Raw genomic sequence first — 19,721 nt, forward strand, 5'->3', positions numbered from 1 at the left:
CCGGATGAAAAGAGACATATTTGTTACTTCATTAATTATGTCAAAATCATTGACCTGCGCTTAATTAAACTACCAAACTTAGATATCACCCAAATTCTCCCTTTAAAAAACATGTCATTGAAAAAAACTTATATCTTAAATTTGTTGTTTATATCTTATCCTGTATTTTATTTTTTAAACTAATCCTAATCGGTTTATATCATGGATTCCATTTGCATAATATAAGCTGATGAAAATTTATTAGTACATAATGATTAGACAAAGTGCAGTGTCTTATTTGTGTGTCGAGAATATTAAATAAATTCCAAAATCAATAAAATAGTTAGTTAAGTTTGTAATTAAGAAAAGTGACCAGGCACGCCGCATGCAGCAACTTACATTACATTATAGCTTATATATACATTACATTAGAGATTTTATAAATATTAAAATATAATACAGTTTATATAGATTACCGAAATGTATAATTATTCCGAACACTAAAGTTAAAAGTTATGTCTGAAATCACGATATCAAACTAGATTCGATTCCCTTGTGAAATTAACCAAAAAGAAAAAATGTACTCACTAGTCTATAATGAGTATAACCAAGCACTAGACTATTGGTTAAGGTTTAAAGACTTTTACACTCAGATTTGGGGTTCAAATCCTACAAGAATGCAGATTACAAGAAATCTAGATTTCAAATCCCGGAGAGAATGATTTATTTAACAATTATGCAGACTACAAAAAAAAGACTTACAAGAGATCTTCAACATGGGACAAATAAATCTGGTCAGGAATGGATTTTCATAGGACGGTTCAGGTGATTCAGTTAGGCTAGATTCTCATACGCAGGTAGTATTGTCGGTTGTCGAATCGTCTATTTAATTTTTTTCATATCATAATTGTAATATTATAATAAATCAGCGTTAAAAAAAATTTATGCTTCTTGAATTTGTTTATTATTATGAATTTACATATATTACATACATTCAAGTATACAAAGAGAGCCAAGTAAGATGTTCCAAAATTTTGGATCTTTATTTTATTTAGGAAATTTTGAAAGATGTGTCGTTTTAATTTATTTTGTTTCTTATCAATCAAAAACACCTCTCTGACATCATGCACATGAATACATGACCAGTTAGTTGCTGTTACAATACACATACGCACTTATATAAAAATATTTCAAATGACAATCATATCAGGACTGTCGCTTATAAAGAAAATTGTTTTACAGATTACATATACATTTATACAAATATCAACAACATGCGTTCTACAGATTTGCACTCGGGTGGTGGGGACAATAATGATAATAGTAGAAATCATTTTTATACACTTGATTAACTTAGAAATTTGTTATGGACAAGAATAGGTCCATTTATGTGAATATACACAATAAACTATATAAATGCGAAGAAAAATATCACTGAGAAGTATAGAAAAAACTAGAATTAATGTTCAGTACTACCCATAAATATTGATCATACCAATATGTTGTCGCCAACTATAGAGTATACTCTCGTCAACAGAAACCTGCAATGAGAGGAGAATCTCGTACACATTTTTGGTGTTTAATTTAAACCAACCAATTATTTTGAATGATGTTGTGAAGTTACAACTTCCAATAATTTTCGAAACTAAAATGAAGACTCTTATAATGTATAAACAAATAAGTGGTAATGTTTGATGGATCGGAGTATATAAATGTAACGTGTATTTGGTGTTGTTAGAGGTTGTTTGATCACATTTGTTATTCTTGACTACTAAACCATAAAAACTGACACATATATAATGTCTAGGAAGAGAGTAGTAGCTAATAGCTAATGTTCATACAAGAACAATAATGAAGTCGGTTGAGTGCTTTTTTTACTAATCTCGAAACTTGTTACTAGTATATTAAGCTCATTAACTAGATATACAGTCTCATATGGTAAGGGTCGACCTCTAGTACGAGCAACTAGCAAGTAATTAATCTTTTTAATACGGTCGTACAGTAGCTATAAAGTTGTCATAATGGAAGTAAGTGAAGAAATTTAATTCTGCACACAAACATGCATATAGATACTTTTAACCCCCCCCCCCCAAGAAGATGCTCATCTCGTTTTACACCCATCTCGATCTAACTACTTAAATTGTTTACCTAAATATGATTTTCTTAAACAAATATATTATCTAGAGTTGTTAAACCACACTTTTTCCTATCTGGAATATTTTACTACGTCTCAAGTTTGCAAGATCAAAACAATGAAGCTAATCACACTAACTAAATCAAAAATGAAAGTATTTGTCTTTTGTGTAAACGTTGAATAATCCATTCATCAAAAATGAAAGTAATTGGTGATTCAGGTTTACCACCTAACTAATCATGTAATGTAACCGTTGAATAATCCATTCATCAAAAACTTGTTGCTTATTAAGAAAAAATTAGTAGTACACATTTTGTTTATATGTACTTGAGTACTTTGGAAGATGTACGTATGTGGGTAGCCATCACGTTAAACTATTTTGATTATACTAATAATATTAAGCTGCAAGAGAATATGTAAGATATAAATTATTTAACGAATTACGAATATATAATGTCAAAAATAAATACTATGACAAAGTAACAGAGGAGATTCCCAAGGCTTCTTCTTGTGCTCAGAATATTAGTTTTTTTCTGAACACGAGGAAGGAGAGAGCAAGAAGAGATGTTGACCGGTCGCATAGTCAATACAAAAATTAGTGGGCCCACTAACACCTCTTTACAGGGCCCATTGTGGCTTTCCCTTCTCCAATCCCCAAAACATGCAATTCTCCTCCAAACCAATTAAATATTTTCCTCAAACCAGGAAAATAAAAGTTAATACCGACTCAGTTTGATCACATGAAACCAAAAAAATTATGTTTGAAAGTATTCTGAAATTTTATTTTTAAGCTTTTATACATTATAAAAATAAATAAAAAATTTCATTATTAAAAGCAGTTTAGATGAAAAAAGATATATAACTTTTAGATTTATATATGATTAAACATTTTCGTTTATATAATCAAAATAAACCAAAATATATGATTTTAAAATTTGGGATATCTAGATTTAGGGTCACCTTTGAATACGAAAGAAACAAAAATCTCAAAAACTAATTCTCTTTATCTTTGTTATTTTCATACATTTTTTATCTTAATGATGGCAAAAAAAATAATCCCTTGGAGCAAGAACATGAACCTCATCATCCTCAATAATGACTTATTGACTGCCACCTTACAGATCCCTCTTTATTTTTCTTTTCTCTCTCTCACAAAACTCTTATTTCCAATCCAATTTTCTTGATTGAAGATAAGAAATTAAAGAGAGAAATAAAAAGAAATTTATGTGAAAAAAGGAATAAACCAAAAATGAAAAGAACCTCAAATGTCATGACCCTTAATGGTTTGGTGTTGAAAAGCAATAGTATAAACTTTATTCCTCTCTCATTGTTTTCTCCTCCTCTTGTTGCTATTGTTGTTGTTGGTGTCTGGACTACTCTGTGAGGAATTGGTACATGACTCGAATGTTCTCTCATCACTCTTATAGCTCAAACATGTTGCTTCCAACACTCCAATTGGACTCACTGGCACCACTCTTGCCGTTAATCTCGGTTGCTGCGGCGATAATTTAGCAGCTCCGGGCACATTGTCCCCTGTGAGGCTCCTCATCAGACTCAAACATCCCATCACCCTCTCCTGACAAACAAGGACAATGGGCCATTGATCAGATTCCATCACTTGATGAAATGTGTGAACTTGAAACAATACATCAGATGGGTTTTACCTGTTTGACATATGTGAGATTAGACAACGTCTTATCGTCATCAATGCACTTTATTTCTCCGGAAATGGAAGCAGACATTGCAGCGGCTGCAGCTACCTCAGAAGGCCTGAAGTCCAAGAATTCAATTGCTGCATTCAATTTTTTTTCAAACAGTAAACAGAGCAAGTTAGTTGCAAACATGGAAAGACTGTTATAGCTTTGCTTCTGATCAAACAAAGAACGCACCTTTAGTGGTGTTCAAGATGAACTGTGACGATCTATAGATCAAATTCTCTGAAACGTGACCGTTGGTCTTGTAAATGAAATAATCAACGAAGGAGAAGGGAGTTAGAGCTTGCAGTCTCCAATTCAAAGTGTTGAGTACCAAAAGTTCCATCCTTTTAATCGTTTTGGCCTCAAAAACAAACTTGGGATCTCCCACCTGCTCATTCAATAACATTTCAAGACTCACTAAACTGTTACAAGGTCTGAGTTATTAATGTGTATTGCACCTGTAATTCAACAGTTTGAGGCACATCTGATTCTTCCATTTTGGCTGCTAATGATAAGCAAGAGACAGCTAGCAACTGAAGAGCCCAAGTCTTGTCTTTCTATGCAATCCAAACAGACACACACACGCAATTAGTAATTAGAAAAACCAATCCAAGAGAAAAGCAAAGAAGAAGAATGAATATTACTTACTGGCAAGTCATAGGATGCTAAGAACCGATCCAAGTAGTTCATGGAAAGACATATGCACAGCGTTCCGAAATTGTAATGAGCACAAGCCTGTTTTCAGACAACAACAACAATAATAAGCATTAAAGACAAAACACTCAAGTTACTCAAACAGATCAAAATCTCAATCTAATGAGAAGATCTCAAAAGTGTGTGTTTTTTTTTTCCAATTCAAGACATCTAATCATCAGAAAGCCTCTTTTAAACTGATCTATCAACTGATCAGACAAGAAACTCAAAATCAGACAAAACTAGATTTGATGTTTTTTGACATAAAAGATCAAAAAAGGAATAAATCATCAAACCTTTAAAATCCAATCCAGAGCTTGGTTTCTAAGACGTAACTCCCAATCCCCAGAACGCAGCCTCTTGAGATACTCATCTCCTGGCGAAAACTCAACCTCTCGCTCCAACATCTCTCTGATTCTCTCCTCTCTCGGCGATGACGGAGAACCCATCATCGGAATTGATCCGTCGCGGTTAAAGTTATCATCTTTACTAAAAAGTTCGTGATTATCGTTCGTAAACCCGCCGCCAGGGATGATGGTTTCATCGTCGTTGTCAGTGATCCATGAATCGCTGGTTTCTCCACAAGTGAGATTCTCAGCCATGTGTTTGATCTTTTGTTATGTGTGTTTCAATCGTTTTCTTTATCGTTTATTTGGTGGTCTCAAAAGTTTCAGAGCGTTCGGACAAAACTCAAAAGTGATCAAGAAGGGAGATTTGTGAGGAGTTGATGTCAAGAGCTGCGATTTTCATGGCAGGAGAGAGAGAGGTTTATGGAAGAGGAAGAGGAGGAGGAAGTGGGAGAGTGTGTTTTAGGGTAGAGAGGGGAGAGTCCACTCTGCGTAGAGTCGAAATGTGATACACAGAATATACACTACAGACACATTTTGGAAATGTATTAAATACTAGTATTCATTAACATAAAGATATTGTATGGACAATATGTGCAACTTCACGTCTGCAATTTATTTTGAGTTATGTGTAATTCCAGTTTAAACGGATTATGGTTAAAACTTCAATTTCTGGTTTATAATTTTTAATAATTTATCTATATTATTCAAACAAAATTTCTAGTAAGATATTTCCCTTGATTTTCTTAAATATTTATTGCCTTTTTAGAATAATTTTTAAATCAATTCGTCAAATAATTTTCAACCAATCATATATCATGAATTTTGATAATCAATCATATATATTTTTTTTTTGACATCGATAATCAATCATATTAATACTTGGAAACAGAAAGTTAGTAACCAACTGGAAACTAAATATATTCTGAGCGTTAAAGTGGATTCCATCCGTAAAATCCCTAACAAAACCTCCATCCCAATTCACAATATATACCAAATCATAAAAACCCTTATGTACAACCACGGAAATTTTAGCTATTCCATAAGAAATGTCGTCTAAAAAGAGATGTCATACTATGGTATAAATAAAATATGAAGGAGAAACTTAATTACATTTTGAAATTGAGAATCCAAATCGTGAATACATTATAACAATAAAAGTTTTTATAATCAAATACACATTTCATTTTTAAAATATACTTTTATATAATTATAACAAATAACAAATCTAGCGCTTTCAAAGCGCAAATCAAAATCTAGTGTAGTTATTAAATTCTAAAAAATATTTTTTTAACTTTTATTTTTAGTAGGTTTTATTTAAAATAAAATTACATATTTTTATCGGTCATTATAAACTACATATTTTTAATCCTGATTTTTAGTATTTATTTATACTGAAATATTATGTTGAATAATATACTAGATTTTGATCCGCACATCCGTGCGGCCTTTATTCTTTCTATACTAAAATATTCTAATTTATATAACATTATTATTTTAAAATACTATTTTACAGGAACTTTTGTATTTTTAAAATAAATTATCTTGTAAACATTATTATTTAAAAATACTATTTTACATAATTTTATGTTTTATTTCTTAAATTTGGAATTTATATGGAAATTAAATTAAACTGAACCTATATAATAGAGATGATTTTTTTTTGGATACTATTAAAACAACAAAAATTAAAAAAAAACTATAGTATTTTGTACTTGCAAAATATTTTTGTAGTAAAAATCATATTTGAGAAATTGCTTGACAAAACACCAACTTGGATAGCATTTAAAAAAATCTCAATTAAAGGATTGATTGTTTACATTTTTTAATGTTTCATTCCTATAGTTTATGATTTATTATTTAGGTAGTAAATTCAGTTGAGTTTTTATAAACTTATGTAACTAATTCATATATATTTATAAATGTTTTGGGAGGGTTAATTTTGTCTTTTAATAATAAATTTAAGATATTTATGAAAAATCATAATAATTTATAAGTAAATTTCAAAAATAGTATCAAATATGAAGTAAAATTAAAATTTGTTGGAGTTATGTTATATATTGTCACATTAATTTTGTTTGATAAATGTGTGTTATCTTCACATGAATAGTGTTGGAATATTAATTTTTTTGATATATATAGGTTATTTATGACGTTAGTATGCATATACAGTATATGATAAAAGTGTGTTCATGTTTAATGTATTCGTTCATGTATATATTTATTTCGTATATCTATTGTTCGTCCATTTATGGTTGGAGTAGGAGATGTAACACTTTATATATAGTGATTAATAAATCAATTTGGTATAGTTTTTAAATATTAAAATGAAATGGTTTTTTAACTCAATGGAATATATAAACGCTAATAATAGTTGACTAAAACTTTATATCTACAATATTTAAAGAGGTTAAAAGTTTCATCTACGAAAGGGGTGTAAATTAAAATTTAACCATTAATAAAAATATTAGATTTTTGTTAAAAGTTATTGACATAAATTGTAATGTTACATGATACAAGCATTTAAAGCTGCGACCTCTAAGAGATAGTTTAAATTAAAAAATAACACATATAATAAATCATGATTTATGTTTTTAATAAATAAGATATTTTTATTTTAAAATTTAAATAGAAATGGATATTGCTTTCCAACAAAATCTTCGAAAAATGTATTTTTGAAAAGTAATAATTTTGAGTTGTTATTATCATTAAAATATTTTAAATAATTTTCGATTATAAATCAAACTAAATTAAATTTAAATTTTTGATTATATTTTAGGGATAATTTGTAAATTACTCCAATAACAGTTTGCAATTTGATAATTACACCTTCTTCTTTTTTGAAAACTACACTTTCCTAAATTTTAAATTTACTTTTTTACCCAAATTTTATATTTCAATAATTAATCTATAAATTAAATTAATAAGAATATTAATTATTTATGTTTAAGATAAATATGTGTTTTTAAATAATATGTTATTTTACCATTTAAAATTTACAATAACAAACATATTATAAAATAAATAAATTATGATTTGATTGACTTTATCATGAAGTTTATAAAGATTTTATGCTATTTTCTTAACTAATATAAACTAGGGGTGGGCAAAAAACCAAACCGAACCGAGTCAAACCGAACCAACCGAACCGAAACCGAGTCCAACCGAACCAAAGTCTATTTCAAACCATTTGGTTGAAGATTTCTTCAACCCGAATGGTTCGGTTCGGTTTAAAACCGAACCGAACCGAGAAATCGATGTATTTTTGTAATTATTTAAATTAAAAATATTAGTAATACTAATATACTAAAATTCTAATACCAAACCACATATTTTTTATTTTTCGTTCATTAACATATATTCTTCTAACCGAATATGTAATCATTAAAATATTTGATTTAGAAAAATAGAAAAATCTTTATTTTTATATTCTTATATATGTAAACATGAATGTTAAATCTAAACCTCACCTAAAACCTAAAGTAAATTTTATTAAAAACAAAAGTTCTTCTCCACAGCGTCACATGGAAGATGGTTCATTGCAAGCTTTTTAATAATGTTAGTTTTTTTTTTAGTTAACTTTCATTTGTTTTAATTCTTATATATTTTGTGAATTTTTAAAGGTTTTTGTTTCAATTTTATATTGAATTTAGTTCACATAGTTTATGTTTACATAATTTATATTTAAAAAAATAATTTCTCTTAAAAAATTAAACTAAGAACAACCTAACTAAGAAAAACCTAATTAAACTGATAAGAAAAACCAACCGAACCGAATACAAACCAAACCGAATATAAACCGAACCGAACTCAAACCGAACTGAACCAAACCAAACTAACTATGGTTTATTTCAGTTGAAAAAATAATATAACCGAACTAACAAAACCAAACCGAGAAAATAACCGAAGTGCCCACCCCTAAATTATAAACAAGTCACGTTGCATTTTCTACAAAATTTTAATTATTTTTTGAAGTCTTCATCTACTGGGACCAAGTAAGTTCTAATATTATGTATTCACATATATGTTTATTTTGTTTTACTTCGAATATGAAAAAGAAGAAAACTAATTATCATTCATGGCCTTGGCTTGTTCTTATTCTTTTTAGGTGACATGAAAACCTATATATTTGTTTAAACGAATGATTTGATTTGTATATTTTATAAATTTGTTTTATTTATGTTGTTTATATAAAGATGGAGTACAAGATTCAAAAAGAAAATAATGGAAAAAGAAAGGCAAAGAAAGACCAAACACATAACAACAGCTTAATCTGATTTTTCTAAAAGAAAAAAAAAACAGAACTATTGTCAGAATAAAATAGAAGCAGAATTAGAAACTGAAATATGATTCATGAATCAACAAACCTCTTAATGAGATGAGAGGAAAAATCTGTGAAAGTAGAGAAAAAAAATGGAGAGGATACAAAAAGGAGACAAGAAGACGAGACCGCGTCTTGAGTTCTTTTATTTTTTCAAATTAATAAAAAATTAAGATATATTAAAAAAATACGGGAAAGATATTGTGTAGATATATTAAAAAGATATTATGTAGATTGTGAAATAATTTTTTTTTTACAACAATTGTTTTTAAAGTATATTAGGAATTGAGAAATATTAAGATTCAGAAATTTGTTAAATTGTAAATTTATATATACATAAGTGTGTTTTTCCAAAAACTTAAACAGTGGTATAATTTTCAAATTATAATCTTATTTGAGTGCATTTCTTCAAATTATATTTTATGATAACTATAATTTAAATTAATCAATTTTTCGGAAATAAATTTCAAAATGCAGCTGAAAAGATTTTTAAAATATTTTGTTAGAATTTTCTTAAATAAATATTTATTTTTATTTTAAATAAAAATAAAGATATTAAAAGATATTATAACTAAAAGATATTATAATGAAGTTATGATATTATAATGAAGTTATGTACATTTGATAAATTTTCTAAATAATAGTCCAACTTAAAATATCACACATGAAATGAAGTTGTGACTTCTATATTAATAGAATACTAGATTCTGACCCGCCCTTAAAAAGGGCGGATATATTTTTTGTTTTACATCTTTTTAGGTCTTTTCAATTGGTAATTTAAATATAGGTCTAATGGCATAAAACATAATAAATAATGATAAAGATAAAAAAATAATAGTTGGACCATACTTTTATCAATGGGTCACACTGCTATTTTAATAGAATAGATATATATATATATGTTTTAGATGTAATTTAATTAAATAATATCAAAATATTTTGAAATACGAAATAATATCAAATCATTTAAATAATTTTTTTATATATGAATTTTATTTAAAATAAAACAAATGATAACAATATATTTTATTTATGTTAATATAAACTTTATACAAGCTGTATGTATAAATTTATGATTTTAACATAAGTACATATTTATGGTATTTACTGAACTGAACCGGACTCAAAATGTATTAATTAATCATATTTATTAATGTATTTAGTATTCTCTTTTTCGCAAAAATGATATTTTGAAACATTGTACTCGGATTAAGAAGATTGCAAAATGTAATGATATATCATTACCTAATGTATAATTATCTAAATACAAATACTTTAAGTTAAAATTTATTGGTTATTCAAACTAGTAAAACATTATTACCAGTGGCCGGACGCAGGATAATTAATCATAGGGGTTAAAATATTTTTTTTTTAAATTGAAATCTGCATAAATATGAGTGGAGAGCATTTGAATAAAAATGTGATAGGGGTCAAAAATATTATTTGAGAATGCTAATCGTGACCAAGGAACGACAAGAAATAATGCATTCTCTAACATTCCTAAAAAAATCAACATTCACAAGAAATAATTTTTATTTCTCATTCTCTATCATTCCTTTTTTGTAGAGAAATAAAAAACAAAATTATTCCTTGTTAAATTTGCGATGGAACAACCATTCATTTTCGTTCCTGCAATTGTATTCATTTACGTTCATTTTCTATTTGTTCCTCTTGTTTCTAGAATGATCACCAGTCGGATCCTACATGTTTCCATTGAATTCTTATAATCATTACATTACTTTATTTTCATAGATTTTCACAATATACCAAATTCTCTACAACTCTTTTCAAATTTAACAAATCTCTCAACTTTTAAAATTAACACTATGTATAAATCTAAATCCACTTAACACCCCCTTAGAATAGAGGAAAATCGAGCATTGATGACACAATTTCCTTAAATACTTATTTGTTATTGGTAGTATTATTTGTTTGATTATTTATGTAAGTTGGTTTTTGATTTAGTTTTTTTGAACTGAATTAAATAAATATAAAATAAAAGATCATTAGCCAATCAAATTAAAACAATTAATTGGAGAGCTCTTATAAGAATGACACATAAACAGGAATCACTTTTTCTTATAAGAATGACACATAAACAGAAATCACTAAAGTGATTCCTCAATTAATATATAATATTATTTTTTAAAAAACTTGAAAAAATTAAAAAATTTAGAATTTTTCTTGAAAGAAAAATTGTAAAAATTCCCATAACCTTTTCAAATAATGTACATTTATCATGGGCTAATTTTCCAAAATGCTAAAATTTAATTATTTGTCTTAAATATAACAAAAATATATTATTTATATTGCTAAGAGTTTCAAACAGTCTTTTAAGCATTGGATATGCTCTAATAAATTATCTTTAACATGGTGATATGTAATGTAAAGATGATTTATCAGCATGCAAAAAAGGTATGTGCCAATATCTCCAGCGCTATACACGACACAACCACTACAAACATCATTAGCATATAAACTTGGGGAAAGACTTGCTGAACAACCAGTAAACATGACAAGAAAACAGGTAAAAGCAATCGAGTGTTTCATTTTCACATTTGACTGAAATCTACATTCGATATAGATATTCACTAGCATAACTTTGTATCCTATTTCAGATGAGATAAAATCTATTAATAAGTTAAGCACAAAATATTCTACTAGTTCTTAAGGAGTTCTCTTTCATTTTTTTTTTAGTTCCAATTCATTTCTTTGACAATTTTTTGAAATACAATTTCACCAAAATTATTCTTTCACTTTTTTTAAATTAAAAATAGACTTTAATCCCCACGTCCGTGTGCGTAACTTTTCATTTTGTAAATGTCTAACTTTGATATTATCGCAAATATTTTAAATATATGATTTACATTTTAATGTTATTTATTGTGTAACTCTATGCTTATTGGTTAGATTTTTTATTCGACATTATTAATGTAAATGATTTGTTTTATAAATTTTACATTGTTATTAATTTTCATTACATAAAAACATATTTTTGAGTTCGGTAAAATAAATTAATAATATGAAATAATTAAATATAGAATTTCCTTCAAAATTTCCTTTTTAAATTTCTAGAGTTTACTACATGCACTACATTTCAAACAAAAGTTTAGTTATACTATAGAAAATATATTTGTATAGGATAATTTATATTTTCATGTTGTGTTTATAAATATACTTTAGCATCTATCATTTTAGTATACTGCAGAATTTTATAAGTAAGTACATTGTTCAATTTAAGTAAGCCCTATTATTTTAGTATATTTTATACATAGAGCATATATCATTTTTTTTAGTATATTTTATCAATATATGCTATTTTTGGATGTTATGATATTAAGTTTTTGAATTTTTTGTTATTAAGTTAAATTTCAAAATAGTATCCCACTTTGATGTTTCATAATAAAATTTTATATAACATTAATTTATAATAATAATATATTACTAATTATGAAATTAATCAATGGATTAATTTTTTTTTTAAACAAATTAGTAAAATTTTGTTAGATTTTTTTTTCAACATATTTTGTTATAACTCAAATTTAAATTTACAGTTAAAACTGATTTATTATTAATATTCTTATAATTATTAAGATTTATTTTATAAATGTTATATATTTAATCAAATCGATGTAATTGATGAAATAGACCTAAAAGATATGAGAATCTCAAATCATTATGTGTCTTACCAGTTACATATAATTTATAACTATAACTGAATTATCAAACCAAACAATAATTATAATTTAATAATTAATTTAAATTTTATAAATAAAATTTAAGTAAATATATACATAAAAATATAAATTCTTGCTTTACAACATACTCTTTCTTAACCCTTTGTTATTTTGTAGATCCATCTTCTCATTTGTATATACACAAAATTCAGTTTCTTATATTTTCTAATTTTTTGTTTTCAGATTTTTTTTTAAAAGAACCTTGGAGATTTATCAATATTACTTTATTAATATATTTTTGGATTTTCATATGTTTTTACTTATTTTGAAAGCTTCCATTTAAAGAACAAAAATCCCCAAAATATTTGATAAAACTAACAAAACTTTATAGTTTCGACTTTAGCATAAGTTATGGTTTGTACAAGAGGAAAAAGGACTTTAGCATAAGTTATAAAATATATGTTCTAGATCTTAAAATACGGATTCATAGGTTGAAGAGATGTGTAAAACGGAGACCACGCGTTAGTGGTCCAATGGTCCAGTGGCGATCCTCGACCTGGGAAGTCATGGGTTCGCGTCCCGCTGGCGGATGTTGCTCTTGAGGGCCTTCGGGCCCAATACGGACACTTCCAACTACGCTCGCCACTGGTGGGATTTAAATGGGGTGATCACCAGCCCTCCTGGAGACCTCGGCGGGCTCCCCGGCTTAGCTCCGGTGGACGGTCATTGGTTGCTAGTCGGAGCCTTACGAGGTCTTCGGATACCAGGGTTATCAAAAAAAAAAAACGGAGACCACTACATCATAATGAATCAGACTGTTCTTAAACTATCTATGTTGCTTTGCCCCACTTTCACTACATAATGGACGGCTTTACAATTTGGCTAAGAATCCCCACTTATTCCAAGTGCAACCCGTGAGGAAAAATATTTATATTGTAAGTTTTATATACAAAAGTATAAAACCCAAACAGTCCAGTTTTTTCAAATGAAATTTATTTTTTATGGCACATTGATTTTTGGGTAACTAAAACTGGTCTGAAAGTTGTTAGAACTTTGGATGTTTGTGATCCAAAGCATATAAGTTTTATTTAGCAATGATGATTATTTGACAATTTAAATATCTTAGCTGGCTATTAACTAAACTACCCAAAATGCCTCTTACTCCCATTCTATTTACATTTTCATTATAGCCACCGGTCAAAGAATACTATAAATCTTGATTTACATTTCATATAATATTTTACTAATCAACATAATTTTGATTAATCAGACCACAATTCGGAGCATAATCATTTTTGTGGATAGTGTTATCATATGGATAAGCTTTCATACAAAATAAAAAATCAGTTGAATATTTTGTGTTAATATGATGTAATAAGTTTTCATTATGCGTTAAATCCCTCTAAATTATTTTGGCAATCATGGATCTGGACCTCGTACCTAGCCCGTAAGGAACTGTCGCAAGACGGTATTGGGCTGGGTTTTCTAAGCCCGCAAATTAGCAGGCTTCGCAGAACGGATTGTTGCTGGAATGAGCTTTTTCGGGATGGACCGAAGCGGACCATGCGGAATTACAAGGATCCGCGTCTTTTTTTCTTTATTTCTTATTTTACCTGAAAAAACAAAAGAGAGAGAGAGTGTGAGAAGAAAGTGATTCGTGTGACTTTCTCCGAGAAAATGAAATGAGATCTGGCGATTACGATTCGAACTCTGGCGATTACGATTCGAACTCCGACGATGATAATTCGAACTTCGGCGGTGTTTTGATTTGGTGTTCTATTTTTATTTACTTTGGGATTGACTAACAGCTTTGATTTGGTGTTTTTATTTATTTTTTCGATTCATCAAACTAAAGCATTAGTTATGAACTTATAAATACTAAGAACTCAAATCAATAATGAGACTAAGCTATATGGTTAGGGCCTTGTTGACTAAGCTATTTAATTCTATAACAATGATGCCGTTCAGCTAAAAGAGTTAGTCTCGTAACTGATTAGAGCCTTCTTTGATGTGTCTTCTATTTTTCATGTTCTCTCGTTACTGATAATTGTTCTCTCATTACATCAATAGACTAGAATACACATCAAATCGTACTGACCATGTTCGTAATATATTTGGTCGTGCAGGCAGCAATAGAATTTCAGATGTCATGCGGGCCGACCCGCGAAGGCCTACTAATACTAGGGTATGAGATTTCGTTACTCATTTCGGAGACAGCATCCCGCGGTGAGACTGACCCGTCATGATCCGCTTGAAGACGAATCCATTGAGGTACGGGACATGACGAACAAACATGTTCGCCATCTCTAACTATTTCATGACTAAATACTAAATTATAAAGACAGCGAAAGATACGTGTCTCGCTGCTTTGGACATGATTGTTCCAATAAGATTCAGTCCAATCACAGCCTAAAAACAATATCGGGCCTTTTAAGAAGCCTAATTAGTAAGTAAGCTCAAGGCCCATAACTTAAAACCCTAGAGTCTTCCTCGCTATAAAATATCTCATCTTATCGAGATAAGACTCTCGTTGAGTTCCGGCGAGAACGGAGAAACCCTAATCTCATCTTGCTTTATACAGTTAGAAGATCTGACAGTTAGCTCGTTTTCTTTTTCAAAACCTTTAGTTTTGCACTCGAATTTTCGTAAAACAAAGGTAATCTTGAAGGGTTTTCAAACTCAGTTTTCTATGTCTAGTTGATTAGGCTCGTATGAAAGATTTTTTTATTTTCGAGTTTTTGGTTGCGATGATGAGAATTTTATGAATAAATTGAAAGTGGAAACGCTTAATGAACGGTCGACAAAAATGTCGAACCTGAGCGGTTAGCTGAGCAACTCATCTTTTTTTGTCTACCTCCGTGTAAATCTCTATCGAATTTGATCCTTTTTTTCTCTTTTGATTGTTTTTGTCCCCTGTGTTTATTTCATGTAAAGATTTGTTGCTATGATGAGAAAATATATAATTGAAAGCATTTTTTGTGCTTAATGAGTCAGTCGACAATAATGTCGATCTGAGCGGTTAACTGAGCAACTAAATTTCCTCCATGTTTTACCTCTTTGTTATACGATTTTTACTTCATAAGTTTTTCAACTTGGTATTTGCACGTTATGATCCACACTAGTGCAAGCACACAGCTCATTTAATTGCACATTAACTACTCATCTCACTGCATCAACCTAAGCTTCTCTTTATCCAACCCGAACTAGCCATGGACGAACATCATCTTGGATGTTAATTTAGATTACATTTAATGTGGCGAAAAAATTTAATCTTGTGTAGAAACCGAAAATACTATATGCAGTAAATGTTTAAAACAAAACAATGATTTAAAATCTGTCTTGTCCCCAAAACTGGCTCTTGTTTTGTATTCCCAAATGTTTTTCGTTTGAACAACGTATAAACATTAAATCGACTTTTAGAGATTGTTAGCGAACCACAACGTATGCGTGATTAACTTGTTAGCGAACAATTTCTCTAGACTCTTTGAGTCCCTGGTCCCAAGACAACAATCCTGTCCAAATGTGGAGTTGGTTTTAATAGTCTAGTTTATGTCGGTGGTCGGGTTTAATAAAATGGCTTTTTTGAGAGTGTTACGAAATTAAATAATGCACATTGTTGATGGGGAAATTATCTTGGATAGTACCAGAAAAAACAATTAAGACTTTTCCTTGTCAACTTTAAATTGTATTAAAGCCCATCAAGAGCACATGCAGATACATTCATACACTCTTATAATGCCCAATATAATGACCCAAACAAGGAGATAAATTGGCAAATTATATAAAAGTAAGAGTAAATGCGGGGAATATACCAATTAAGGTTTAAATTAGCTGAATGCCCATAATTATGGATAACTAAAAAAATAGTAATTTTTTGACACTGTGCAGACAAAAATACTTTCATGCTTTATCGAAAATAAATAACTCTAGATTTATCAGCTAAATATTTAGCAGGTAACAATCTACATATCAACTAACATATCAGCTAATAATTTCAGTATCATCTAACAATCTATGTATCAAACAAATGTATCGACTAACAAATCATATATCACTTAATGAAACTATTAACAATTAATTAGTTATCTATCAAATAGCCCCAAAACTATTTGTAACAGCTAACACTTCATGTATCGATTAAGAATCCATTAAAATCTAAATAATAGCAGGTAAGTAATAAAATACCTACTAACGTATATATTATCTAAAAGTTGATTGTGAGTCGAAATTAGAAACATTGGAATTGGGGTGAGATAATAAGATTAGCATTATGGAAGTCAAAAGAATCAAAATAAAAAAATAAAGATTTGTGTTGAATTAGAAGATGATTTGAAGAATCTATACGAGAGATAAAGAGATTAGAACACATAAAAGGGAAAAGGGAGAGAAATAAAGATAAGGGTATTATAGTCATAAAAATATTAAAAAAAAACAATGATATATGGCAAATTATATGGGCTTTTGGGTGCATTCTTACCAATTACTCTAAAAGTAAAGGAAAAGTCTATCTTTATTCGTAGCATATATGTTCCTTATATAGGAGATTACACCGTCATAGATAAATGGAAAGATTACAAATCATAATCTCTTGGTTATGATCTATCCAAAATCTGGTTCATAACACTCCCCATTGGATGCCATAACCATTTAGAGCTTGTAATGTGTTTTAATGTTGCCTCATTAAAACCTTACCAGAAAACCCAATTGGGACAAAACCATGGTGAAGGAAAAAGAGTACAACACACATTACTCCCCCTGATTTGAACATTACTGAAGGTCCCTTGGACCTCTCTAATTTTCTGCAATCCGTGGATGATGAAGATCTTGGGCAGAATATGCTTCGTCCTCGAACATGATAGTTGGTTCTTCTTTACCATCGGTCATGCCACAATCTGATCGAACATTTTGAGTCATCGACCTCAAATACACACACACGAAATCTTGGATGATGTTGCTGTGATATGCGTGTACCACCATGTGTAAAACATAACATGTCTGAAAACAAATCAACAAAACCAAATAACCCCTCTTTGGGCTGGTTAGTATAAAATAAACCAAAATCAAAGGCTTCTTCATCGTCCTTCTTATGGACCAAACATATCAGTATCTAAAACAAGACTTATGCATCGTCCATCTCAGGACTAAATGGACTTCTTTATCGTCAACCTTTGGACTGAATGGATCAATGTCCAAAACAAGTGATCTCACGCCCATGTACTAGATAATGGGTGAGACTGGTCCATATTAAATCTCTTGAGCACATTTTTCTGTATATACTATTTGATGCACAAGGATTTCATTGTTAATGTACTCAAGCTGTAATCCCAAACAAACTTTGTTTTCCAAGATCTTTTATCTCAAACTCTTTCTCGAGATATTCAACTGTTTGGAAAATTGTATCCAGAAGTTCCTAGGATATTCAGATTATATACTTTGATGATTATCAATATTGTTCTCGAGAGCTTGTTGTACTTTCAGCTCAATACACTCTAGTACTTTCATTATCCAGTGGACCATATAAATATGCAGTCACTACATCAACTTGCTGCAAGTCTAATTTTCTCTCTTATATAGCCAGACTTATGAGAAATCTAAAAGTAGTTGCATCAACCACATGGGAGTATGTCTCCTCATAATCTATTACTGGTCTTTGTGAGAATCCTTGTGCAACATCAGCTTTATATCTCACGATTTCTATTCCTCACAAGACCCATTTATATCCACTGGTTTTAACATCATATGACGTCTTAATCATATGGCCAAATACGCCTTTCTTCTTTAAACTATTTAACCCCACGTTTCCATTCAATTTAATCTGTTATACGAGTGTGCACTCTTATATTGACGTGGGTTCATGATCCTCGCTTATATTCATAAATTCAAGTGCTACTTTGTATGCAAATAAATCATCTTATGTCGACATTCCTTATTGGTTCCATTATGTTCCAGACATGATATAATCGATTGAGATTCATTATTATCAGGACCTTTAATACTTTGCAGCTTGGCGTCCCAAGCTACATTGTTTGGTACCTGTACCTTAGAGCCGGCCGGCCTTATCTCCATGTCTGGGATGGTTTCCTTAGTAACCTCGGATTTGGATTTTGATTATCATTCTCTGCACCTTTCTTTTGTTTCCGAGGATTCTTATCTTTCGGAACCTATTTGGTCTACTACGTTTCATACGTTGTCTAGACTCTGTAGCAACTTGACTGTGTCTCTTCTTGGGCATCAAATTCGTTGGTGCTTTACAAGTTGGTTTATATATGACTTAGTCATTCTTTTTCGGGTCAGCAAATGTGTCTGACATTTGATTAGCTAGCTTTGTAAATGTATAATCTTTGGACGTCTATTTCACATTCTTTTGTTCGAGGATCTTGCCAAGACATTGATGGTTGATTTCATTCTATTTCTTTTACCAGCTTTATTATTTTTGTCTCCTCCTGGTCTTAAAATAATCTGTGTATCTGGCCTCAAATATAATCACTCATAGTTGGCTCAAAGTACTTTATTATTGTGGGAAAATCATATCCAACATTTATCCCCCATCCTCTTTTTGAGGTCCCATCTTAATTCTTTGTGGTGGAGCAATTAATACATAGCCAGCACATCCAAATGTCTTATGATGGAGTATGTCTGGCTCTTGACCCGTTAATAATTGTGATAGGGGATATCTATGCTCACTAAATGTCCTGATGCGTATTAACTTAGGTGCATGTAAATTTCGTGTGGCCCAAGCTGTGAATGGGAGTTTTGACCTCATAAGTTATGGTATATCTGTTCTTGGTATGGACATGTATCACATAATTGTCCACACTTACCCCCATGGACATACCATAATCATTTAAACGCTTGGGACATGTATTCACCAGT

The 19,721-nt window shown here is 29.8% G+C and overlaps 1 protein-coding gene across 1 annotated transcript; it reads right to left on the reverse strand.

Annotated features, from left to right (window-relative positions):
* Positions 1-3,105: 3,105 nt before the first annotated feature.
* Positions 3,106-5,250, reverse strand: LOC106337326 (cyclin-D2-1-like). Its single transcript, XM_013776422.1, has 6 exons — positions 4,800-5,250; positions 4,459-4,545; positions 4,269-4,367; positions 4,003-4,198; positions 3,778-3,905; positions 3,106-3,689 (listed from the first exon to the last, which is right to left on the reverse strand). The coding sequence occupies exons 1-6, from the start codon at positions 5,103-5,105 to the stop codon at positions 3,438-3,440; spliced, it is 1,068 nt and encodes a 355-aa protein (XP_013631876.1). The 5' UTR covers positions 5,106-5,250; the 3' UTR covers positions 3,106-3,437.
* Positions 5,251-19,721: the final 14,471 nt, after the last annotated feature.

Source organism: Brassica oleracea, chromosome C4 (genome assembly GCF_000695525.1).
Source record: "Brassica oleracea var. oleracea cultivar TO1000 chromosome C4, BOL, whole genome shotgun sequence".
In the NCBI taxonomy this organism is placed as follows: Eukaryota; Viridiplantae; Streptophyta; class Magnoliopsida; order Brassicales; family Brassicaceae; genus Brassica; species Brassica oleracea.